Source organism: Sminthopsis crassicaudata, chromosome 5, assembly GCF_048593235.1.
Source record: "Sminthopsis crassicaudata isolate SCR6 chromosome 5, ASM4859323v1, whole genome shotgun sequence".
NCBI classification, from domain to species: domain Eukaryota; kingdom Metazoa; phylum Chordata; class Mammalia; order Dasyuromorphia; family Dasyuridae; genus Sminthopsis; species Sminthopsis crassicaudata.
Genome location: NC_133621.1, coordinates 219,375,056 through 219,401,326, shown reverse-complemented (window position 1 = coordinate 219,401,326; position 26,271 = coordinate 219,375,056). Strand labels below are relative to the sequence as shown.

Sequence of the window (26,271 nt, the reverse complement as noted above, 5' to 3'; positions counted from 1 at the left end):
AGAAAATTTTAAAAGCCCGTTTTTCTTGAGCCTTCTGCAGCCCTTCATTCTTCCTTCTTGGCCTTGTAGCCCTCCCAGATTTGGAATTAGAGATAGTCTAATCCCCCCTAATCTGACAGTGGAAGCCACAGAGGCTAAAAGATGTCAAGCGTTGAAGGGGGGAGGGGGAGGAAGGACTTTAATTCAGAGCTCTCTTTCCAGAGCCTCAAACTGGCATTCCCTTGGGGTAGATAGAAACCGGAGATGGGGGCGAAGCCTTCGAAAGACCCCTGGAAGCGATTTTGGCATTTTTGGCATTCTTGGCTTGAGGAAAAGGGAAGGTCAGTGTTACCCAGCCCCGGCCTATCCCTCCCAAACCATCCATATTTGGGGACGATGGCTCTTACACATCCACAAAACTTTGATTAGACAAGCCAGCTCAGTCTAAACCAGAGCAATTGTGGAGAGGGGAAGCTCGTCATGGCGTCACACATCAACCCCACCCATCCCACGTGGGGATACCTCCTACTCCGGCCTCCCCTCTTTAAATTGTGCGCCACGCCTCCTCCTCTCCTTCAGACCAATCATACTCTTCTTTCTCCGTATCTCCGGGAGCGAACCCTCCCTAGTGGTGCATAGCCCAATCAGCGAGGGCCCCGCCCCAATAAATTCCCCGCCTCCTCGCAAGGGGACGGGACCAAGACACCTGGCCCATCCCTAGTCTTGGGGCGTGGGCCAATGGGAGCTGTCCACAGGGGGCGTGGTCTGAAGTAGCCGCCCCGCCCCCGGGGTTCTCGGTTTGCTTGGGGGATCGGGGCAGCCAGGCGGGGCAGCACGGAGCTGGGCTCCAGTGCGGGCGTTGGCACTATGGAGCGGCCCGTTGGAAAGGGTCCCGGCCCCGAGGCCGACCCCGCCGACCAACTCCCCGAGGCGCTGGCCAAGCCGGACCCCAGCCTCGAGGAGCCGCCGCCGCCTCAGCAGCCGGGGGCAGCGGGCGAGGCTCTGGCCGTGCTCAGCTCCTTCGGGCGGAGGCTGCTAGTGCTAGTGCCCGTGTATCTGGCCGGGGCCCTGGGACTCAGCGTGGGGTTTGTGCTCTTCGGCCTAGCCCTCTACCTGGGCTGGCGGCGGGTCCGCGGCGAGAAGGAGCGAAGCCTGCGGGCGGCGCGGCAGCTGCTGGACAACGAGGAAAGACTCACCGCGCAGACCCTCTACCTGAGCCACCGCGAGCTGCCGGCCTGGGTGAGAGCGCCCCCCGCCCCCTCCCTCCTGCAGCCCCGGACAGTCCCCCGGGGCCACCCGGCAGGACTTCTGTAGACTCTCCCCACCCGAGTCCGCCCCTCCATCCCAAGCATCGCCATCCCTAGGACATCCCCGACTTCTCTCCGGCCCCTCTGCTCTACCTTCCTTAACTCTTGCAGGATCCGCCACCGCTCCTCCCCGTCCCCTTCCCCTGGGCACTACCAGGTCCCCCAGTCCTGACACTGTTAACTTCTCATTTTCACTCTCGGAGCCCTGCAGATCTCGGCCCCTCCTACTAGGCATGCTACCCCCCAGACCGCGGGTCACCCCGTGCCCCGCCAGTGCTTCAGATGCCACCTTATCTTCCCTCCGGGAGGCATCTTCCCCTCCCCCGCGGGCATCTTCGTCACCTTTCCCTCCGGCTGTGCCCCGAGGGATTTCCCCGTCCTCCTTTCCTTCCTCCCCCTCCTCCCTCACCGGGACGCTTTTACCCACTTTATTGTGTGGCTTCCCGCTGCCCCCCAACTTTGAGGCTGTCAGAAGCCAGCCTCGCGGGCTTGGTCCTGTTATGTCCCTGCCCTGTCCCTCCTCGGACATCTCTAACCCGCTGGGAGGATCGGCTTCCGTGTCTAACCACTTATGCATCAGGCCCCGCTTAGACTGCGGTAGTGGTGGTGGTTGGCTGCAGGAGCTGGGGGGGGGGGGGGGGAGGAGAGGGGAGAGGAGGGTGAGGGAGGGAGAGAGAAAGAAAGAGGAGAGGGAGATGTGTGCAGATGCTGCAGTGTCTGCCGTCCACGCCCTGCCCCCATCTTCTTCGCCCCACCCAGTTCTTCAGACCCCAGAGCAGGAAAGGTCTAGAGGGATAGGTGGGGTAGGGACCCAGAAGGAGTCCCCTTTTCTGCGGTGTGGGGACAGACCGGATATAGCAGCGGGGCCAGGAGGAGCACTAGCGGGAAACGAGCAGAGCCCAGCCACCAGGGCGGCCCCTCCCTTTCACACCTCCAGCAGAGTTGCCTTATCCAGAAGGGAATCTCTGCTAGCAGAGAGTGTGGCTGTGCGCGGGCCCGGCACTTAGAACTCCCGGAGTCCTGCTCTGGAGCCCTGCTCTGCTCTGGGACTGGGTAGCCCAGATCCTTCTCCCCACCCCCCTCCTCCCAGCTCTCTTCACCGTGGCCCTGCCACTCCCACATCACAACGAGGAAGCTTCTCCCTCACCTCCCCCCCCTCCTTAAAAAGGGGAGCCTCGGGCCCATTCCCTTCTTACGTTTAGTTTAACCCCTGAGGCTCCCCAAGTGCTGTAGGACTGGGAAATGTAACTTCTAGGGATCCTTCTCTTTCTTGTCAAGTGTTATTATGCGCCCCGATGTCCAGAGGAGAGGAGTCCTCCTCCTCCTGAAGAATGTACCAAGCTAGGCCGGGCAGCTGTGACTGCCACCTCCCACGCAAAGGAGCCATTAGAAAACAAAGGGGCTCCTGTGCGGCTGAGCCCGCACTCAGTAACACTATAAGAAATCACCACTGCCCCCCCATCCTCCGCACCCCAGAGAGGTCTACTGGAAGTGAAACTACGTCCCACCCTACTCAGCAACAAACACTACAGTCAGTGGGCACCCCGACTCACACACACAGAGGAACTTCCTGTCTCACGCTGATACCGCACTCAGACACAACGCAGCCCCAGGCTGAGCAAAGCTTTTCTAACCCGCAGCGTTCTAATCTGGGGGTCCGAGGGAGGGAAATTGCCCCTTCATGTCAGTGCCTTTGGTTTTCTTTGTAACTTTATGTGTTCCGTACACTTAACACCATTGACAAGAATTCCATAGGCTTCATTAAGACTGCCAGAGAAGTGCATGGCGCAGAAAAAGGGTGAGCATCCCTGGCTGAGTGACCCAAACGCCCTGTTCTTCCTTTCCTCCAGGTCAGCTTCCCTGATGTGGAGAAAGTTGAATGGCTGAATAAGGTGAGTTTGCCCCTGGCGGGCAGATCCTCTCTGACGGGGCTGAGACTTCAGCCAGCCAGGAAGGCTCCAGTTCTAAGCTAGTCTTGGCCCCGGGGTTGTGAGGGGAGATAGCTAGTTGGGGAAGTGAGTTCATAGAGGAGGCTGACTACTGCGGAAGAGAAAAGGTGAGTCCTCCCGTGACTCTTCTTCTGTCATCCCAAGATTGTGGCCCAGGCTTGGCCCTTCCTGGGACAGTATATGGAGAAGCTCCTGGCAGAAACAGTGGCCCCAGCTGTTCGGGCTTCCAATACTCATCTGCAGACTTTCACATTCACGCGTGTGGAACTAGGTGAAAAGGTGAGGTGAACGGCACAGGTTATGAGGATAAGGGAGGGTTCGATTTGGGGGTCATTGTGCAGGAACACTCCCTTAACCCCAAATGTGCTTTCCATCTATTCCCTTCTCAGCCTTTACGTATCCTGGGAGTCAAGGTTCATACTGGTCAGAACAAACAGCAGATCCTGCTAGATCTAAATGTCAGGTACTTTCCCTCCCATCCCTCTACTCCATTTTATTTATCCCTGGTGTCTCCTTTTCCTAATCTCCCCAGCCCCTTTTCAACTTAAATTCCTTTTTAAATTTTTTATTTACTTATTTTTATATTTTATTTTATTTAGTAAACTTATTTTTTAATACATATTGCTTTATAAATCATGTTTGGAGAGAAAGAGCAGAGTAAAAGAAAAAAAAATAGAGATAAAAAGACAGAAAAAAAAGAACTGAACTAGCATGTGTCGATTTACATTCAGTCTCCTTAGTTCTTTTTCTGGATGTAGGTGGCATTTGCGGTCCAAAGCCTATTGGGATTGCCTTGGATCACTGAACTATTGAGAAAAGAACCTAGTCTTCCATAGTTGATCATTGCACAGTCTTGCTGTTATTGTGTACAATGTATTCCTGGTTCTGCGGGTTTTGCTCAGCATCAGTTCATGTAAATCTTTCCAAGCCTTTCTAGAACCAGCTGGTTCATCATTTTTTAAAGAACAATAATATTCCATTATCTTCATATGCCACAGCTTGTTCAGCCATTCCCCAACTAATGGGCATCCACTCCTTTTACAATCCCTTACTACCATAAAGAGTTGCTACAAATATTTTTGCACTTAAACTCCTAAAATTATTAGTTTTCTTCTGCTCTTCCTTTCCCCCCATTCCCACTCCCCAGCTATGTTGGGGATGTGCAGATTGATGTGGAAGTGAAGAAATATTTCTGCAAAGCTGGAGTCAAAGGTATGCAGGTGAGTTATAGGGTAATATCCCCTATATTCAGATATCTTAGCTTTAAGTTGTGAGAGGCTATAAGAAAGTAGAAGGTTGGAATTGCGGAAGTCCTAGTTTAGTATATTGGGTAGAGGTAAGGGATTTGGTTAGGCAAACATGGTTAAGAAGACTCTGACTTTCTCTTTTTGCTCCAGCTACATGGCATCCTAAGAGTGATTCTGGAACCACTTATGGGAGACCTTCCTATCGTCGGAGCTGTTTCCATGTTCTTCATCCGTCGTCCAGTAAGGAGAAATTGTTGAGGGGAAAGGGTAGGGGTGGACAGTGAGAGAAGACCCAGGAGAAAGATAATGTCCCATAGCTATGGAGAGGTGATCAGCTCTCAGATCTTCTTTCTTACAGTATCCGTGGTAAAGCTAGCTAAAGAAGATCCCAGGGGAAACAAGATCTAAGAGAAAGAGAACAGCCTGCCAACTATAGGGAGAGGGGCTTGGGTTGGGAGAAGGAAAGAGTTGAACAATCAACTCAAAAGTTCTACCTTAAAATATGATATTTGCCTTACTGTTTTTATTTCAGACCTTGGACATCAACTGGACGGGGATGACCAATCTGCTAGACATCCCAGGCCTTAGGTAGGAATTAACATGCATTTATCGATAGCTTGTGAAATGCTCAGCACTGAATTATGAAATTATAAGGTATACAGAAAAGTACCTGTCCTCAACTAGTTTACAGTGTACTTGGTGGACACAAGATAGCCTAGGCTTTGTTGATATGATTCTAAAATTGTGGAAGTCACTGAAAGTCAGGATAAGTGTAGATTCCATCCTATAAACATAGAATCCTTCTCTTCTTTTAAAACTCAATTTGATGTTTAACTGTATGAGACTGCCTGCCATCTGGGGGCGGGGGTGGAGGGAAGGAGGGGAAAAGTTGGAACAGAAGTTTTTGCAAGGGTCATTGTTGAAAAATTACCCATGCATATGTTTTGTCAATAAAAAGCTATTAAAAAAAAAAAAAAAAAAAGACTCAGTTTGAACATTACCTTCTACTGGGCCCCATTTCCTTATTATAAAATGAGGGCATTTGGACTAGATGCCTCTAAGATACCTTCCAGTTCTAAATTAATCATCTTATGATTGTGGATAGTCCTTGAATGTCAGATTAAGTTTGAACATTAACCTCTTGTTAGGCAGCCATGTAGAAATCTAAACAAAGGAGTGAGATGTGATGAAAGAGCTTCAGGAAGACTAATCTGAACAGGTTGGAAAAAGTAAACCCTTTAACTTATTGCAAGAGTCTAGCTTCGAGACTTCCCTGTTCCCACAATGTCAGGGACTATGGAGGTGGATATTGTACATTTTTGTCAGAAGATATTTTGTTGATCTCTTCTTAGAAATATGTGTGTGAGAGGATCGTGTTTTGAGAGATGTTGTGATGCCAAAAAAGGCATTAATAAAACATCACAATAGTAGTCTAAGTCAGGATTGATAAGGATTTAGAGTGCTGAGGGAGGGGTGGATGTAGGGAAGGAGGAATGGAGGTCACCCTGATGGAATATGAAGCTTAAAATCATTTGTTCCCTTTACTTTCATCATAAAAGTCCTGTGAGGGAGCTAAAGTGACCTTATTCCCCTTTTACTTATGAAGAAACCAGGGCTTATAAAGATAAAGTGATTTGTCCATAGGCATACCCCAAGCTTGTACCCAGGTTTCCTGACTCCATGCCCAATCATCCCCCTCAATCATTATGGCATCATAAAAGAAGCATGATGATTACAATATCCTTTTGTCTTTTTAAAAAAAATTTTCCCACTGATAAATTTTTATTAATTTTCATCTACAACAGAAATTCTTATTTTCCATTATTAATATTTTGAAAACTATCTTAATGTAGTTGTTTTCCTTTGTAATTCTGTGGATTTCATTTTATGCATTTGAAAACATGATTCTGAGAAGGGATCCAAAAGACCTTCCTAGACTACCAAAGAGATCCATGACACAAAAAGATTGAGAACCCACTGGATCTATGCACATAAGCATTGTGTTTGTGTGTACATGTGTATGTATATGTATAGATGCACACAATATATACATGTACATAGATAATGTTATATATTCATTTATGTTGAAGTCCAGCTCCAATGAATACCAAGAGTGTCAATGAATATCTAAGACCAAGCTGAAGATATGCTTTGCAATCTCCGTTTATTAATCTGAGAGGCAGGGTTTATATACTCTTTAAGCTCGTGTTACATTAACACTAGCTACCTTCAGTGATGCCATTTACATTCCAGGGTTAATATGTAGTTTGACTTTTCAATATCCACCTTAACTATCTAATACCAAAGTACTTATCAAAACAAATTGTAACTAGCATAGTTGTGATGCTTATCAGTACCCACAGAATTGTGAATAGTTGTGATGTTTATCAATTCCAAAGTATTTCTCAAAACAATTGTAAATAGCAGAAGTTATCATACCAATGTATCTACCAAGACAGTCATAAATAGCATAATTGTGATGTCTTGTTCCTGTCACATGCATTCTCCATCAAGATTATCCTAAATTTGTTTCCAGCATGTTTTTTATGCATTGTTAAGGAGATGGTGAGCCAGTGCCTTGAACCAAGCCCTCACAGAGAGCAGGTCCCAAGCAATACCTGGAGTGGACTCCTCCTGCTCATGGACCCACTCAGTACTGGCTCTCTCCATATTCAGGGAGATAGAGATAAATATATAGAAAGATTACATATGGATCTTTGATTTTTATCCCTATGAGAAAAATCCTCAGCAAGTCATAACCCAGTTCCAATCAGTGACCAAGTCTTGTCCATTCTACCTCCATAAGAGGCAGTCTCTCTTCTTTCCTCTCTGGTAGCCACTGCCCTAGGCCAGGTCTTCATTCCCTCTTGCCCCAACTCTTTGTCTTTGCGGTAGTAAATAGCATTCTCAGGGGTCTGCCTGGATCCACTTTTTTTTTTTCTGGTTTTACTTTAATTAACTTTAATGCATCTTTGCACAGTTGCCAAAATCATCTTTCTAAGGCAAGGCGTGATTATATCTCTCATGGACAAAAATGTTGCCCTTAGAATAGATAAAATGCAGACTTCTTGGCCTGACATTGAAAACCTCTGTAATTGAGCTTCTGTCGACTTTCCAGTCTTCACCACATGCTGTTCCCCCTCACAAATTCTGCATTCCAGCCAAATTGGTCCACTTGCTGTTCTTGGAATCTAGCTTCCTCAGCCCTTGCCTCAGTGAAGGTCCCCATGCCGGCATTCCCTCCATCCTCACTCCCTCTACCTCTTAGAATCTCATGAGCCATCTCCTATAGGAAACCTTCCCTGTTCCCCCTAGGTGCTGAAGGTTATAGCCTCTATAACTAACTGTGTGGCTCAGCGGGTACTTTCCATTCCAAATAGAATGCCAACTTCCTGCAGGCAGGCACTATTTTTCATTGTCTTTCCATCTAATGTAGTACCTAGAGTAGCATTCTGCACACAATAAGGGCTCAATTGGCACTTCTTGGATTAGATTTGGGAGGTTTGGCTAATTTTATTTTTTGTTTCTGTTTGAGAGTAAATAAAACCAAAGTAGGGAAGGGACACTGAGAAAAAAAAAATTCATGGAAACAACCTGAAGAAATGGTTGAAGGGAATCATGAAACATGGCACATTCCAGCTGGCCTAGGAATCAGACTCAGGCTCAAGCCCCACTTTCCCCACATCCTGGCTCTATGCCACAGGCAATTCCCCTAAGACTATAAATTGCTGAGAAAAAAACTGATTGTTTTTGCTGAAGGAAATTCCTTGCCAGAATCTCCCTTCATAAAATTACTGGCTCAATCCAAAAAAGGAAAAAAATACACAGTGGTTTCAGATGATTATGCAGCGTGAGCTTTTTTTTTCCTATTACTGACCAGTGTATATCAATCAATAAGACTGGAACTTTACTTTAACAAGGCATGGGAACATTCATTCATTCACTAACTATTCTATGCCTATCAGTGTGCTAAGTACTAGACATTCAAAAGAAGGAGCTTGGTTTTATTGGGAAGAAAGCAGGGATACTCTAACAACTGGAAAGATTGAAAAAGATGTGTTAAAAAAGAAGTGACATTTGAGTGGAGCCCAGAAGAGAGGCAGGAGTTCCAAAGGGTAGAAGTGAGATCATTAAATTGTCATATATGGGGCATAACAAGAAAGCCAGTTTGCTGGGAATACCTATTGGATATAAGAGGATGTTCTATGTAACTAGCCTGGGAAGCTAGATTGACATCAGGTTGTGATTACAATGTGGCAGATGGAGGAGTTTGTATTTTACTGGAAAGACAATAGGGAGCCATTGGAGTTTATTGACATTGTCCCACCTCTGCTGGAAACATCCATTTGGCAGCTATATAAAGGATGGCTTGCAGGGCATTCAAGAAGACCAATCGGGGTTTATTGCAACAAATCCCGAGGGAGGAGACAAAGATCTGAATGGGAATAGTGCTGTGAGTAAAAGGAGTATGGATTCAAGATTGGATTATCCTTTACCAAGGGTCAGGGCAGGGCCCTGGAAGGTAGGGTTGAGGAAGAGGGAAAGACCCAGGATGATTCTAGGTTGGGATCATTGACTATTATATTTACAGTGAATTTTGTTGCTGTTTGAGAAACCTTAAAGCCAAAAAGACCTGAATTCAAATCCTTCTGATTCACACCACTTAGTGGTTTGCCTGCCCAATTTATCCCTTGAAATCTCTAGGTAGTTCTCTAAAAGTATAAGTTGCAGGAAAGTTTTTAACAATTATGCTTCAATCATTCATGAAATTTTTGTAAAACATTAAATAAAGCTAGCCATTCTCTCAACTTATTTTCCTATTAACGAACTATTTTTATAATACACACATGACAGGCAAATATTAAAAGAATCACAAAAGCAAAAAAAATTTTTTTTTTTTTAAAGCTGATCTCATTTTGTTTTTGTATAGGAAAATTGATTTTGAGCATCAGTAAAATAATGTATACAAAATCTAGATTTTACCATACATCTTAAAAATTATTATTGTGGGAGGGGAATGGAGATATATAGATTTATGTAGGGAATATAACCTGAGTTGAGAGAAATGTTTCACAATTCATTGGGATATCAATTATTTGTGCTCAGCAAATAATAATAATTTGAGGGACGGAGATAATACTAAGCAGGAAATAAATGTGATGCAAATGAAAGCTGGAACTTTGAAACAAGAAGAAATAAGGACTCTTTTTCTGGCTATTATAAAGAATAAATAAGAATCAGATCCAACTCTTACTGCCATATGTTGCCGCTGAAAGAATCATAGCCTTAATTATACAAAACTTTGTCAGTAAAACAATGTCTCTGCTTTTTACTATGCTGTCCAGATTTGCCATAGCTTTCCTTCCAAGGAAAAGAATCTTTTAATTTCATGGTTGCAGTGGCTATCTGCAGTGATGTTTGAACTAAAAAATATGAAATCCAAAATTGCTTCCATGTCTTCCATTTCCTTTATTTGTCAGTAGGCAATGGGATTTCTTGCCAGGATCTTAATATTTTTATGTTAAGCTTCAAGTCAGATTTCATATTCTTCTCTTTTACCTAAATCAAGAAGCTTTGTGATTTCTCTTCACTTTTCTGCCATCAGATTATATCGTCTGAAATTGTTATTTCTTCCAACAACTTTAATTCCAGCTTTTGATTCTACCAGCCTGCATTTTCAAGATGCATTATGCATTTAAGTTAAATGAATATGGTGATAATATTCAGCCTCCTTTTCTTTTTTTTTTCTTTTTTTTTAATCTTTTTTTTTCTTAATATTTTTATTATAACTTTTTATTGACCGTATATATGCATAGGTAATTTTTTACATTATCCCTTGCACTCACTTCTGTTCCAAATTTTCCTTTACCTCCCTTCCCCCCTCCCCTAAATGGCAAGCAGTCTCATACATGTTAAACATGTTAAAGTATATCTTAGATATAATATATGTGTGCAAATCCATACAGTTCTCTTATTGCACAAGAAAAATTGGATTCAGAAGGTAAAAATAACCTGGGGAGAAAAACAAAAAATGCTAACAGTTTACACTCATTACCCAGTGTTTCTTCTCTGGGTGTAGCTGATTCTGTCCATCATTGATCAATTGGAATTGGATTAGCTCTTCTCTATGTTGAAGATATCCACTTCCATCATCCTCATATAGTATTGTTGTTGAAGTGTATAATGATCTAGTTCTGCTCATTTCACTTAGCATCAGTTCATGTAAGTCTTTTCAAGCCTCTCTATTCATCCTGCTGGTCATTTCTTGTTAGGTTCTTACTAAGTGCTAATGAGATAATGCAATATTAGGTTCTTACTAAGTGCTAAGTCGGTACTTAACAATTCTCTAGTTCTGGTCTTTACTAGGAGTTTAACCCCTTTGAACTCCTGGGTAATAAGGACTAGCATGGTAGCAAATAATTCATTCTGTTGAGTGGACTGAAAAGGAGTCCTGACTACTCTCTTTATGGTTAAATCATGAAAGTATACAGCACAAATATTTTCTTTGGAGGCGTCTGTAAAGATTGTTGGTCCTTTAAGAGGAACCTTAGAAACCTTTTCTTCAAAAATCCATCACCAATTATGTAGTAGCCGGGTTATCTTTAATGGAGATCCATGTGCAAAATTTGGAGCTGTGGCCAATAAAATTTGCCATTCTGGGATGGTCTCACAGCATACATTAATTTGTGCATTAGTATAGAATGTGTATATTTTTTCAGGACTTATCCCAGATAATTGTATTACTCTCTTAATACCCTTTAATAAAATTCTAGCCACAAGCACTGGGTAAGGAGTAAGGCTTTGTTCTGGTTGTGCTGGGAGGTTCACCCACTCAATCACACTGTCTCCTTGATGAAGGACTGCTGTGGGTGCCTCTTTTGTAGCAAAAACTGATATTTCCAAGGGTTTTTGAGTGACTCTTTCAACCACATTGGATAAAGCCAGTTCAACTTCTCTCAAAGCCTCTTGTGCTTCTTTTGTAAGCTGGCATGGTGAATTTAAAGCACTGTCTCCCCTTAAAATGTCATATAGAGGTTGCAGTTAATTGCAGTTAGTAGGCCTAACACTGGACACATCTATTGGATATCTCCTATTAATTTTTGGAAATCATTTAAGGTGTTCAACTTCTCTGTTCTTAAAGAAAGCTTTTGTACTGTGAGTGTTTTAGGATATACTTCATATCCTAAATATTGAAAAGGAGCATGTCTTTGAATTTTTTCTGTAGATATATGCAGTTTGTAGTATTTTAGTGTCTCCATAGTCTTTTGTAGACATGCTTCTAACATTTGTTCCTCAGGTGCACATCCCAAAATATCATCCATATAATGTAACAATATTACTTTTGGAAATGCTTTTCTTACTGGAGCAAGAGCAGCAGCAACATACATTTGGTACATAGTAGGGCTGTTTTTCATTCCCTGTGGCAAAACTGTCCATTCATATCTTTTATAAGGCTCAGCCAGATTAACACTAGGCACTGAAAAAGCAAATCTTTTCATATCCTCCTTATCTAGAGGAATAGAATAGAAACAATCCTTAATGTCTATAACCCATAGAGGCCATTCTCTTGGCAACTGAGTAGGAGATGGAAGTCCAGGCTGAAGAGTTCCCATAGTTTCCATCTGTTCATTTACTCTTCTTAGATCAGTTAACATCCTCCATTTTCCAGATTTCTTTTTCACCACAAATACTGGGGAATTCCAAGGACTTAGAGAAGGCCGCAAGTGTCCTTGATCAGTTGTTCATTCACTATGTCTAATAAGGCCTGAATTTTATCACTTCTTAAGGGCCACTGTTCTACCCACACTGGTGAATCAGTCTTCCACTGAATAGGAACTGGTGAAAGTGCAGGTAGGCCTTCAACAGCAGCCCTGCCTACTTCTACCAGCAGGAATCATTGGATTTCACTTCTCCAGGGAGTATCTCAGTAGTCTCTACTGCACACAACTCTTATTTTTCCTAATTTCAATCCCTTTCTTCCATCTGATTGCCTTTTTGGCTGATTGATCATGTCTTAAAATTCTCTGGATGTAACCTCGGCTGCCATCATGCCCCACTTGGGGGGCTGAAGCTGGGCCCCGCCTCTCATTTCCTTGAGTCAGTCTACATTCGGAGGCCCAGTGGAGACCCTTGTGACATTTTGGACATGGAGTTTTAGGTCTTCTCTCACCCTGTCTTCTCACTGTATCTCCATATTTACAATGAGCTCTTAGATGTCCAATTTTTCCACATTGAAAACATCGCCGGGTTTCTCTAGAAGTCCCTTGCCAGGAGGGACCCTGTCTTTCCATGTTCATAATAGTTCGGGTGTAAAAAGCATTTGTTCCCACTGTAGCACAGCATCTTATGATCTCCTCTAAAGGAGCATCTCTGTCTAATCCCCATATAATTCTTTTGCAAATCTCATTGGCATTTTCCTTAGCCAGATATCTGGTCATTATTTCTGTAGCTGCATTTTCTCCAATAGTTCTTTTGACAGCAGTTTGCAAACATCCCACAAAATCCACAAAAGGTTCATTGGGACTTTGCTCTATTTTAGTGAAAGCCTCTCCCTGATCTTTCTGTCCAGGGAGGATACCCCAAGCTTTTATTGTAGCCTTAGCAATTTGCTCATATATTGTCATGGTATAATTAATCTGTTCTGAATTCTCTCCATACTGACCTTCACCAGCCAAGTGCTCAAAAGTGAATTTTGTGTTAACTCCTATTTCCAAATTGCATCTGACTTGGATTTTACATAATTCATGAAACTCTGCAAGCCACAACAGATTTTGTCCAGGTTTTAGGCGTGTCCTTGCTATGGATTTCCAATCGTTCGGGGTTAGGACTTCATAAGACAAACCATCTAGTAACATTTTAATATAAGCTGATGTAGCCCCACAAAGGGTACAACCTTTTTTCAAATCTTTAATTTTATTCAAATCTAAAGGTGTATATTTTTTCCTTTTTTGACCTACAGAGTCAATCCCTTCAATCACAGGATATGCATGTATAAAATCACTTATATCCTGTCCTTCTCTCTTAGCCTTAATCAATGCCTTTTCTAATCTTGTCACAGACTGCTTCACAGGGGATTCTTTTTGTGTTTCTGCCTCTTCCCCTGCTCCTTCTTCCCCCACCCCTGAAGGTGGAGTTGATGTGGGCCTGTCAATAATCTGCTCTCTAGGCAGGGTTGAAGCTTCTTCAAAAAAATAAGTCATCACACCCTAATTCCTCATTTAAATCCCCTTGCCCTTGGGCAAGATCTTGATCTTTCTTTTTTTCCTCACACTTTCTCCTCTGTTCATTTTTAAAACGTTTCCTTCTCCTACTTCTCCTTGCTTGACAGTTTAAGGCTAATTGAACTACGTTGTATATATAAAATACCTCTGCGGAAATTGAATGAGGCCCATTTTTTCATGTGAAATTCTTTCAATTGAAGTCCCACTAGCTTCCAGTTATCTACATTTAGTTTTTCTTCTTCTAAGAACCAAGGGGACATGCGTTTTAATGTGCCCAAGAGTTTAGCAATCTGTACCCAGGTTACAAGTAAACTCTGCTCCTCAATTATCTTAATTATACTCTATAGCATATGTACTGTCAATAAAAAGTTATAATAAAAAAATTAAGAAAAAAAAAAAAAGAAAAGGAGGCTGAATATTATCACCATATTCATTTTAACTTAAATGCATAATGCATCTTGAAGGATAGCCACTGCAGCCATGAAATTAAAAGATTCTTTTCCTTGGAAGGAAAGCTATGGCAAATCTGGACAGCATATTAAAAAGCAGAGACATTGTTTTCCCCAAGTGAAGGGCTATTCTTTGAGAAGGAAGGGGCATCAGGGAATCTGAAAGAGTCCAAGACAGGTGCTGTGACCATCTTTTTTCCTGTTTCTTTCTCAGCTCTCTGTCTGACACAATGATTATGGATTCCATTGCTGCTTTTCTTGTACTGCCCAACCGTCTATTGGTACCTCTTGTGCCAGATTTGCAGGATGTTGCCCAACTTCGATCTCCACTGCCTCGGGTATGTTCCTTCCCCTCCCCTCCCACTATCCCAGGCTCTACAGTGAGCCCTGAGATATTTCATTGTAGACCCTTCCCTCCCCTTCAGGGAATTGTGAGGATTCACTTGCTTGCTGCCCGGGCACTGAGCTCCAAGGACACCTATGTGCCAGGTTTGATTAAAGGCAAATCAGACCCATATGCCATAGTGCGTGTGGGGACCCAGGTATTCTGCAGCCGTGTCATTAATGAAGACCTAAATCCTCAGTGGGGAGAGACCTACGAGGTAGGAAGCTTGGGGAAGTAGATACTGGGTTCGTGGGATGAGGAAAACCTGGAAAGATGGTGTGGTGGACCTAGGAGAGAATCTCAGGATCAAAGGGTACCTCACAGTTTAGTTAGGGTATAGTTTTGAGAAGGTTCCTGGCCACTCAGAAAACACCCATTGAAAACCAAGTTTCCCTCTCCCCTCCTTAGGTGATGGTGCATGAGGTCCCAGGACAAGAGGTAGAAGTGGAAGTATTTGACAAAGATCCTGATAAAGATGACTTTCTAGGCAGGTGAGACCATGGTGGAGTCCCAGGTGGACTCTTGAAATGGATGTCTTTGACTCAATGGCATTTATTGCTCCCTTTTCTGCCTTATTCCCATGTTCCACCTATCAAATCCTCCTAGGGACAAAAGAAAGGGACTTGGAGGACTGGGGTTTGCTGACTCTGAAATAATAATGGCAATTCCCTCTCCCTCCTCAGACTGAAGCTGGACTTGGGGAAGGTGCTAGAAGCTCAAGTATTGGATAATGTGAGTGAGGAGGGCCTGGTGGGAAGGATTGGGGTTGTGGATCTTATCCAGTGAGCATCAGAATATAGACAAATGCTTGGTTAATTTGAAGGAGGAATCTGACTGCATCCCATCTTAGCATCTTCCATGTCTTTCTCCTCTGACTCCCTAGTGGTTCCCTTTACAAGGAGGCCAGGGCCAAGTCCACCTTCGGCTAGAGTGGTTGTCATTGTTACCAGATGCTGACAAGCTGGAACAGGTAATGGATGGAGGTGGTAGGGAATAGGTACCTGCAAGGGAAGGAACCTGTAACCAAAAAAGTTGAAATCGGTTGTTCTCAATGTCTCTTCCCAGGTACTGCAATGGAATAGAGGTATTTCTTCCCGACCAGAACCTCCCTCGGCTGCCATCTTGGTTGTCTACTTGGATAGAGCTCAAGATCTACCTGTGAGTTTGGGGATTGGTTAGAATAGGCAGGAGACATGGGGTTAAAAGGGAAGTTGTATGTAATAGGGGGGAGATGGGGTAAAGATTCTAGTGCTCTGACTTCTGTTCCCAAAAGGTGGGCTGAGGGAAGGAGTGCGGATTAGATAGAAATCTGTCCTTTCCCTATTTAGTTCTAGCCTGTTGTTCTAGAAGCTGTTCTTTCAGTGTAGGAGCCTGAAGGAGGGGAGCTAGGACATACATAGCAGGAATTTTCTGTATCCCACTCCCAGCCCCCTCTTCTTCCTCCTGGTTAATAAAGGAAAGGCAGCACTCCCATATTTACTTTTCTTCCTCCCCAGCTGAAGAAAGGAAACAAGGAACCCAACCCAATGGTGCAGCTCTCTGTTCAAGATGTGACTCGAGAAAGCAAGGTGAGGGCCAAGAGATGTCACTGTGAGGAGGAGGCATCTCATGATCAGGAAAAAGTTCCCTCTCAAACATGTTTATTGTTTTGTTTTGTTTTGTTTTATTGATTTTATAATTATACTTTTTTTTTGACAGTATATATGCATGAGTAATTTTTTTATAACATTATCCCTTGTATTCATTTTTCCAGATTTTCCCCTTTCTCCCTCTACTCCTCCCCTAGATGACAGGCAATCCCATACATTTTACATGTGTTACAATATAACCTAGATACAATATATGTGTGTAAATCCAATTTTCTTGTTGCACATTAAGTATTAGATTCCGAAGGTGTAAGTAACCTGGGTAGATAGGCAGTAGTGCTAACAATTTACATTCACTTCCCAGTGTTCCTTCTCTGGGTGTAGTTGTTTCTGTCCATCATTGATCAGCTGGAAGTGAGTTGTATCTTCTCTATGTTGAAGATATCCACTTCCATCAGAATACATCTTCATACAGTATTGTTGTTGAGGTGTATAGTGATCTTCTGGTTCTGCTCATTTCACTCAGCATCAGTTCATGCAAGTCTCTCCAGGCCTCTCTGTATTCCTCCTGCTGGTCATTTCTTACAGAGCAATGATATTCCATAACCTTCATATACCACAATTTACCCAACCATTCTCCAACTGATGGACATCCATTCATCTTCCAGCTTCTAGCCACTACGAAAAGAGCTGCCACAAACATTTTGGCACATACAGGTCTCTTTCCCTTTAGTATTTCCTTGGGATATAAGCCCAGGAGTAGCACTGCTGGATCAAAGGGTATGCACAGTTTGATAACTTTTTGGGCATAGTTGCATATTGCTCTCCAAAATGGCCGGATTCTTTCACAACTCCACCAACAAAAACATGTTCATTGTTAAAAAGTTTATTGGGTTTTTTTCTAAGAAGGGGAAATAGATCAAACTGTGATCCCACTCTGTTTAATCACTTTTATAATCCATAACCTTTGCTGCAATCCAGCCAGTCCCTTTTAAGAATTATTTTTTAGAAGAGGAAGAGAAATAATATTGAACAAAACTGACCATTGATTAAAATCTGACATTATATGCAATTTCCATCCCTGTGGATCCTCCCCCAATTTCCGTAAGGGGGTTGGGGTGAGGAAGGGTAGCATCATCCTCTCCAAACTTCTCCTTGGGGACACAATTGTGCTTTGTCATTTCAAATCCTCTTGGAAACTGCTTCCTGATGACAGACATAATTACCTTTGGGTGAAGGCTAATGTAAATTCTTCTTATTCCTCCCTCTTCCAGGCTGCTTATAACACCAACTCCCCGGTGTGGGAAGAAGCATTCCGGTTCTTCCTACAGGACCCAAAAAGCCAGGAGCTGGATGTGCAGGTGAGATTGCAGCCCACCCTCATGGAAGGAGAGTTACCGTGGGCTCATCCTGGGTTCTATGGGAAATGCAAAGAAAATGAGGCCCAAGCTCTCTGGAGCCTAACAATTAGAAAGATAAGCTTCGTCCACAAATAACTCTGCTGAAAAATAGCAAGTGTACTATTCACACTTACTCCCTCAGTCTCCATATGACTTTTTATTCATAGCAGGGCCTTTCTTGGGCTTGCTCATTGGCTTTTGACTCATTTAAATTTCCTTGTGTGGATTCTTGTCTGCATTTTTCTTCTTATTGGTTTTCTCTTGTTTTTTTTGTTTGTTTTATTTTTATTTTTGAGGATTGTGAAGAAACTCCCTTAGATAAATTGGTATTTGAGTGTCAATTACACTTCTTAGCAACAAATTAGATGCCCCAGGGAAACAAGGAAAACTGAAGAGCAGGTGTGTTAACCTCAGGAAGCTTGGCTTTAGGGAGATGAAATAATTTAAGAACAATGAAGTGCTAAACTGTAGGGGATAGACTTTTAAAAGCTTCTGGAAGTCAGAGCTAGAAGGGAGAGAATAGTACATGATCTGGTGAGGCTTCCTGGAAGAGAGGGAGCATGAGCTGGGCTTTGAAGCAATGATAGTATTTGGATAGGGAGAAAGGAAGAAGAGCCCCTGCAGAAGGCAATGTGAGCCAAGGTAGTGTTATCAACCTCAGGTAGAAAGGGTTCTCAGAAAACTACAGATTAGCATTTTCTGTGTTGTATTTTTATTTGTCAAACATTTTCCAATTATGTCTTATTATTATTATCTATTACATTACAATATATTATTATGTTATATTTTGATCTGGTTGGGACTACACTTGGAAGGCCAGCAACCAGACCCCTTAGAAAATAGAGAGAAATGATCTGCTCACTTCATCTCCCTCATTTTTCCTCTTCCACTGGCTCCCACATTGGTGTTTCCCCACAGGTGAAGGATGACTCCAGGGCCTTGACTCTAGGAGCACTGACCCTACCCCTGGCTCATCTGCTTACTGCTCCTGACCTCACCTTGGATCAGTGGTTCCAGCTTGCTAGTTCTGGCCCCGCCTCCCGACTCTACATGAAACTGGTTCTGAGGGTATGGAAATTTCTCCTGTGGGAAATGGGGGGGGAATGATTTGCCACTTAATAAAGGTTTGTCTGATGGATGGGAGCTATGGAAGGGGCATTCCTAGACAAGAGCAACCTGCCCCATCCTGCTGACTGAGTGCAAATGTAACACCATCGCTCTCTGCAGATTCTGTACTTGGACACTTCAGACCTGCATTTCCCCACTACGCCGAGCTCTCCTGGTCTTCTGGATACAGCCAGTGAAAGCATCCAGATGGGCAGCAGTGTTGACATCCCACCCCGACCCAGTCATTGTACGCCAGATAGTCACTTTGGGACAGAGGTAAGTGGGGATCCTGATGAGGACAAGTGGGGGTTCTGGCTCATGTATAGATCATAGATTTTGAATCAGAAGAGACCTTAGAGTTCATGGAATTCGGTCCTTGTATTTTACAGATGAGAATCTGGGTTAAGTGACTATTAAAACTTATATGGCTTGGTGTGAGGGAGGCACTTAGGATTAAGTGCCTTGCCCAGGGTCACACAGTGAGTGAGTGTCTGAATTGGGATTTAAACTCAGTCCTGATGCCAAGGCTAGGACTCTACCCACTGGGCCACTTAACTACCCCCTCTATTAAGTCTTAAGGTGGGATTTCCTAATTCTGTCATTTTAGAATGTCATTTGTATAGCTGTCCTGACATTTGTTCATGGGCTCATCTGCCCATCCTAAATGGCCCAGAGCCTTTCCAGGACTAGCTATGGGTATCTCTGTTTGTCCCTACAGAATGTGCTCCGAATTCACGTGTTAGAAGCCCAGGATTTGATTGCCAAAGACCGATTCCTGGGAGGACTGGTGAAAGGCAAGTCAGATCCCTATGTCAAGCTTCGGCTGGCTGGGAAGAGCTTCCGGAGCCGAGTAGTGCGTGAAGAACTCAACCCACGCTGGAATGAAGTCTTCGAGGTCAGGATTCCAGCAGCTCAAATCCTAGAATTGTTCTGAGTCTTATCCTCCCAACCCCCAACACCAGAGAAATATTCAGAAGTAGGAGTGAGAGTATTTTTGATCAGTCCTTTGTGAAGGACTATCAGTAGAGCCCCTCCCCATTCTTTCCCAATAGGTGATTGTCACAGCGATTCCAGGGCAAGAGTTGGAGGTGGATGTCTTTGACAAGGACCTGGACAAGGATGACTTTCTGGGCCGGTGAGGGAGTGGCTGGAGATCTGGGACTGGTTGGGGGGAGGTCAAACTGTTCTGGCTCTAAAGTTAGAAAAGACCTGGAGCTCTGTTCTACCTTTCTCTTCCTCCTGTTTCTCTTCAGATGTAAAGTCAGTCTCACCAGGGTCCTTGGCAGTGGCTTCATTGATGAGGTGAGCTCAAGAATCAATAGATAATTATAAAGCTCTTTCTACATTGGAGGCACTATGCTAAGCACTAGTGTTACAAAAAGAGGCAAAAGACAGTCCCTGTCCTCCAAAAACTTACAATGTAATGGAGGAAAAAAATGCAAATAAATATATGCAAAGAGAAAATAGGAAATAATTAGCAGAGGGGAAGCACTTCCTGTAGAAGGTGGGGTTTTGATTGGGACTTAAAGGAGGCCAGAGAAATTAGTATAGGTGGAATGTGGAGAAGAGAGTGTTTCAGACGTGGGGGACAGCCAGAGAGAATGCCAAAAGTCTTGTCCTTGGAACAGCCAGGAGGCCAGTATCACTGGAATGAAAAGTACATGTCAGGAGGTAATGTGAAAGACTGGAAAGGGAGGCAGAGAGGTGGTGCGGTGATAGAATATCGGCCCCAGAGTCAGGAAGAACTGAGTTTCAAACTAACCTAGTTATATTACCCAGGGCAAGGCACATAACCTCATTCCTCGCACATACCCTTCTTCCCCCCTCCCCCACTAAAAGAAGAAGACTAGAGACAGATTATGGAGTTTTGAATACTAGAAAGTTTCATATTTGATCTTAGGGCCAATTGGAGTCACTGGAGTTTATTGAGTAGGGGAGTGACCTGAACTTTAGTAAAATCACTTTGGTGGTTGAATGGAGGAGATTAGAATAGGGAAAGACCTGATGCAAGTCAGTGAACCGGTGGACCATTGCAATACTGGGAGCTGATTAGGGTGCATTAAAATGGTGGCAGTGTCAAAAGAAGTGAGGGGATATTTGAGAGATGCTGCAAAGGCGAAATCAACAGGTAAGATAATGGGGTCTGGAACATGGGAATGCTGAGACATAGTGAGGAATTCAGGATGACTCCTAAGTTGTGAATTTGAAGAATGGAGAGTTGCTATTGCCAAGACAGTAATATAGAAGTAGTTTAGGGAAAAGGACGTTAAGTTCCATCTTGGACATAAGCTGTCTACTGGATATCCAGTTCAAAATGTCTGAAAGGCAGTTGGAGAAGGAGACTGGAGGTCAGCAGAGAGATTGGGACATGTCAATTGGCCAGAGCCAAATAATGTTGGCTAGAGACCGGAGAGTTAGGAATCAAACAGAAATTTAATTTCAAAGTGAGGAAAATACTTGCAAGCAGAAATCCTTGCTGAGAAGGAAGACTTAACATGCTGGGGCAGAGGTAGATCTTATAAGCCTGAAAATCACAATAAGACAAAGTACAACACATAATTATTCCTAAATCTTAAGTAAAACAGTTTTCCACAGTTGACATTTCTTGAGAAAATATACAGGCTCTTGAGTCCTGTGGGAACAGTCCTTAAGTTATTAGACTCATCATTTGTGATTGTTTCAATGATTGATTCATTGATCCTTATAATTTGAACAATCATAAGTGGGGTACAGAACACAGCATAGCAGGAATAAGAGTGCAGTCCCTGATTCAGTTCACTTAGCAGTTGTAAGTACAGGTGTCAGGAGGCTGTATTGATCACTTTCTACTGCAGCCTGTTCACTGCCTCTAGGCTCTCAGGTCCCTGGAAACTAGGGATCAAAGCTATAAGAATTATATGATTTTGCCAAAGGATGAGATCATTCAAAAGGAGAATACAAAGAATTGTTATTTCATGCTCAGGGCGCAACCCACTTGCTTGGCCTTAGCACTGGAAAAACAGTGCTTGATAGACAGAATCATTATAAAGATGTTAATTGAATGCATGGGATCACCACGTGAAATATAGAGGACCAGGACCAAACCTTGAGGGACACCTGGTTGAGGAGCTGGCAAAGGAGATGGAATGATCAGATAGAATAACAAGGAGAGTGATGTCTCAAAAACCTAGAGAGTATCAAGGAGGAGAAAAGGCCATTTATGGATTTGACAACTAGTAGATCATTAGGAACTTTGGAAATAACCATTTCAAAGGAATAACAAAGTCAAAAGCTGAATTGAAACAAGTCAAGAGAAGAATGAGAAGAGAGATAAAGGAGACACCTATTGTAAATGTAGAGAGGGCCTTTTCAAGGATTTAGCTTCAAAGGGCAGAAGAGCATAGGAGAAGAATTAGTGGGAGTGGAAAGATCAAGTAAATATTTCTGATTGCTGTTGGTGCAAAGTAGAGCTGGGGGAGGGGGAGCGCAGTGCAGAGGAAGAAAAATTTGAAACATAAGCTTTAGCAAGGGTGAATATTGAAAACTGTCTTTGCATGTATTTTCACAATAAAAAGCTATTATTAAAAATTGGGGCGGGGGGAGCAGTGAGGTGGCGAAGCAGATAGACCACAGCCCTGAAGTTAGGAGGACCTGAGTTCAAATCCGGCCTCAGACACATAACACTTCCTGGCTGTGTGACCCTGGACAAGTTACTTAACCCCAATTGCCTCAGCAAAAAAAAAAAAAAAATTTAAAAAATCTTTTAAAAAAAGAATTGAACATGTTTTAACCTAAAAAAAAAAAAAAAAAAGTAGAGCTCTCCCAGAGCCCAAACCTCTGTCTCGTTTCCCAGTGGCTACCCCTAGAGGATGTACCATCAGGCCGCCTGCACCTGCGCCTGGAGCGTCTGACACCCCGGCCCACTGCCATGGAGCTGGAAGAGGTAAACAAAGACCCCAGGTAGTAGACCTGAGTCAGGCAGGGTGAAGGTCTGACCCAAGGAAGACTGTCTGGATCCTGTTCCTCACTTTCTCAACCACTTTCTCCTCTCAGGTGCTACAGGTCAATAGTCTTATCCAAACTCAGAAGAGTGCAGAGCTGGCCGCTGCCCTTCTTTCCGTGTACCTGGAGCGGGCAGAAGACTTGCCGGTGAGAGATGCTCCTCCCTCCCTCCCTGGCCCCAGCCTTCGGCTCTGAAGCCACAAGGTGTTGGGGGGGGGGGGCTGGGCCCTGACGGCCTCTGTCTGAGTTGGGGCAGGCCTGGGGAGGTCTGTCCTTCTGCCTAATGCCATATTTCCCCTGGCAGCTCCGTAAGGGCACCAAGCCCCCCAGCCCATATGCCAGCCTCACCGTAGGGGATGTCTCTTATAAGACCAAGGTAAGGAGCTAGGTGAGGGGTGAAAATGGTAAGGGTAAAGGGAATATGAATCTTTCTCCCCACAAATGAAGATCCTATTGTCTCCTTCAGACTTGTCCTCAAACCTCAGCCCCGATATGGGATGAGAGTTTCTCCTTCCTCATAAGAAAGCCGAACATTGAGAGCTTGGAACTTCAGGTACTGCCTTCTTTTTAGTTCCTTGACTCCCTCTCTCCTCTCCAAGGGGGCGGGAGCAAGAAGCCCCTCACTGTCACCACCTCCACTTTGTACCAGCCTTCCAATCCAGAATGCCAGAGGAGACTCACCCATCCCACCTCCTATGTCCAGCCCCATCACCTTTGCTCCTTGGCTCTCTAGGTACGGGGAGAAGGGACTGGTGGTTTGGGCTCAGTTTCCTTGCAACTCTCCGACCTCCTTGTCGCTGACCAGTTGTGCCTGGATCGGTGGTTTTCACTCAGCAATGGGCAGGGGCAGGTGCTACTCAGAGCACAGCTGGGGGTAAGTGCTTGGATGGTTTTTTTTTAAGAGGGTGGGTGGGGGTGAGGAGGGGGCCAGGAAGAAAAGAGGAACTAGAAAATAAAGAGCGATGAGGATAGCCAAGCTGAGAAGGAGTATCAGTGCCTGCTTAAGCCGCAAAGCTCTCCAGCCTAGTTAACAACTCTTTGCTCCCCACCCCAGATTCTTGTGTCCCAGCATTCAGGGGTGGAAGCTCACAGCCATAGTCCTTCTCCCCTGAGTGAGGAGGCAGAGCCATGGGGGATGCTGCCCCTTGTCACTTCCTCAGCCCCTGAACTCCGACAGCGTCTGCCCCACAGTGAGAGGTACGGGGTGAAAAATCCAGATGGGGAGAGATGGGGGGAAATGTGGTAAGGTATGTATAACTTCCTGTGGATCTCTTTCTCTCTCTCCCTCTCAACACAGTCCATCTGAAATCCCTGCTGGGCCCCTAGGCCAAGTGAAGTTGACCGTTTGGTATTACAGTGAGGAACGCAAGCTGGTCAGCATTGTCCACAGCTGTCGGTGAGCCCCTACCTCCTTCCAATCTCCACTTTCATGCTCTGGGAGTCTCTCGCACTCAGGTCTCTTACTTTTACCTTCTTTCTTGTAGGAGCTTACGACAAAGTAGCCGGGATCCTCCTGATCCCTATGTGTCGCTGATGTTGCTACCGGACAAAAACCGGGGCTCCAAGAGAAAGACCTCCCAAAAGAAGAGAACTCTGAATCCTGAATTCAGTGAGAGGTTAGAACGCCTTCTCACCATTGGCCTGGGATGCTGGCGGGACCTGCTTCCTTTACTTATCCCTGCCCCTACTTTTATCTCCCCCCACCTCAGGTTCGAGTGGGAATTGCCCCTCGATGAAGCACTCCGGCGAAAGCTCGATGTCTCCGTGAAGTCCAATATTTCCTTTATGTCAAGGGATCGTGAACTATTGGGGAAGGTGAGAGGTCTGGTTTGGACAAGGAAAGGAAGAAGCATATAGGCAATGCCTTCCAGGTCCCTAATGAAGGGAGAGTAATAAAGCATCCTCTCCCCAACAGGTGCAGCTTGACCTGTCAGAGATGGATCTGTCCCAGGGTGCGGCTCAATGGTGAGTCTGGGTGTGGATGGTTCCACATGGCACTAGCCAGCAGCTGAGCTCACTCCCAGAGATGAGAGAGAACTAGAGAGAAAAAGGTGACTTCTTGGGTGGGAGTTTTACAAGGTGACAAATCTTGGTTGAATGAAGTCTGGAGAACCTTATAGCTCAGCTAGATAATACATTCCACAAGAACAACATCTCCCTCAGGTGCTGCCTCCCAAGTATAGGAACTGTGCTTTGGGGAAAGTGCCAAAGTCAGAAGATCTGGATTCAAGTTTCTGACTATCCCAGCGTTGCTAGTTCTGTGACCCAAAGAAAACTACCCTCTCTGAGCTCTTCTCCTAATCTACAGAAGGGGGACCCTTCTAACACTCGAGTTCTAAGATTCTCCCACACTATTTCTCCCACACTACTTCTTGAGTTCTTGAATGGTGTAATTACAAATTAAGAAAAACAAATAGATAGAAGCAGCTAGGTGGCACAGTGAATAGAGCATTGGAGTCAGGAAGACTTGAGTTCAAAACCAGACATTTATTAGCTGTGTGACCCTGAGCCAAGTCACTTAACTGCAACTGGCTTAATAAAAATTATATCAAAGCACAATAGATATATATGTTCACCATTTAATCTGTCCTTGCAATACTGTTCAGAGGAGGGATTTATGCTCCTTCCACAAAGTAGAAGGCATTTGAGATCCCTTAACATCTAGCAAACAATAAGAGTTTAATAAATGCTTGATTAGATTTTTATTAATAAGTGATTGAGCAATTGTTATGAGAAAAACTAAACCCAAAGTGCTATACAAATGTGGATAGTTACTACTGATTTCATTGGGAACATAGAAAATCATCCCTTTCCTTGCTCTTTCAGGTATGACCTCATGGAGGACAAGGATAGGAACAGCTCGTAGGAGCCAGGAGCTATCCAACCCAAGACTTTACCCTTGACTCCTGCCTGACTCACTGCATCATCGCCTCAATGTGAAGAGCCTAAAGCTGGGGGCTGAGGCTGAGCCCCCCAGACCCTTCCCCTTCTTCCCCCATTAGGCCCAGGCTGAGGGCCATTGCCTGACCAAAGAGAAGGACCACACTTTTCTCCCCTCACCGGCCCCTCTGCACGGCCTGCCTTCCTTTTGGGCTCTCGGGGCAGGTACTTGAGCTGGCTGCTCCCTGCCCCATCCCCCCCACCTTGCAGTGTTGTACCTCTCCACATCCTTTCCCCGGGACCTCCATACCTGTGCCTGGCCATTGGCAGAACAAGCCAAGGCATTAGCTTATGCCAAATTCTGCTTTTTTAAAAAGACCTCTTGGTTTTTATTTATCCTGATTGTCGCTCCCTTCCCTGTGCCGGGCAGGGGATAGGGAGGCAGCAGGCTGCAAATCCTGATCGACTGCCCCCAGGACTGTTGCATGTGGGGGCCCTGGTCCTCTTCGCCCTCCCACCATCTAGCCTTTTGGGGCGCTGGGGCCAATCCCTTTGCGACAGCTGAGGAATCTATCCGAGGCCCCGAGCAGCGAGTTCACTGCTTTCAATCCTGAGGCCTCCAGCAAGTGAGGTTCCAGCCCTGCTGTCCACACTCTGGTTTTGTGTTTTTGTTAAAGTGCCTGAGCTTTTGACTCAACAATCGGATCTGCTTTTGGTCCTTTTTTGTTTGCATTGACTCTGCCTGTCTACTGTATCTTATATTAAATGCCAATAATATTA

The 26,271-nt window shown here is 44.5% G+C and overlaps 1 protein-coding gene across 1 annotated transcript; it reads left to right on the top strand.

The window, feature by feature from the left end:
- Window positions 1–771: 771 nt before the first annotated feature.
- ESYT1 (extended synaptotagmin 1) lies at window positions 772–26,271 on the top strand. The gene is made up of 31 exons (XM_074270045.1): window positions 772–1,218; window positions 3,137–3,178; window positions 3,380–3,514; window positions 3,625–3,698; window positions 4,383–4,455; window positions 4,633–4,722; window positions 5,015–5,070; window positions 14,367–14,490; window positions 14,578–14,754; window positions 14,946–15,028; window positions 15,221–15,269; window positions 15,421–15,507; window positions 15,603–15,695; window positions 16,034–16,105; window positions 17,398–17,484; window positions 18,442–18,591; window positions 18,751–18,906; window positions 19,349–19,525; window positions 19,683–19,765; window positions 19,884–19,932; window positions 22,463–22,552; window positions 22,663–22,758; window positions 22,916–22,987; window positions 23,078–23,164; window positions 23,345–23,485; window positions 23,666–23,808; window positions 23,909–24,007; window positions 24,096–24,227; window positions 24,321–24,426; window positions 24,527–24,576; window positions 25,438–26,271. Exons 1-31 carry the CDS (start codon window positions 847–849, stop codon window positions 25,475–25,477), a joined length of 3,285 nt encoding a protein of 1,094 aa, XP_074126146.1. The 5' UTR covers window positions 772–846; the 3' UTR covers window positions 25,478–26,271.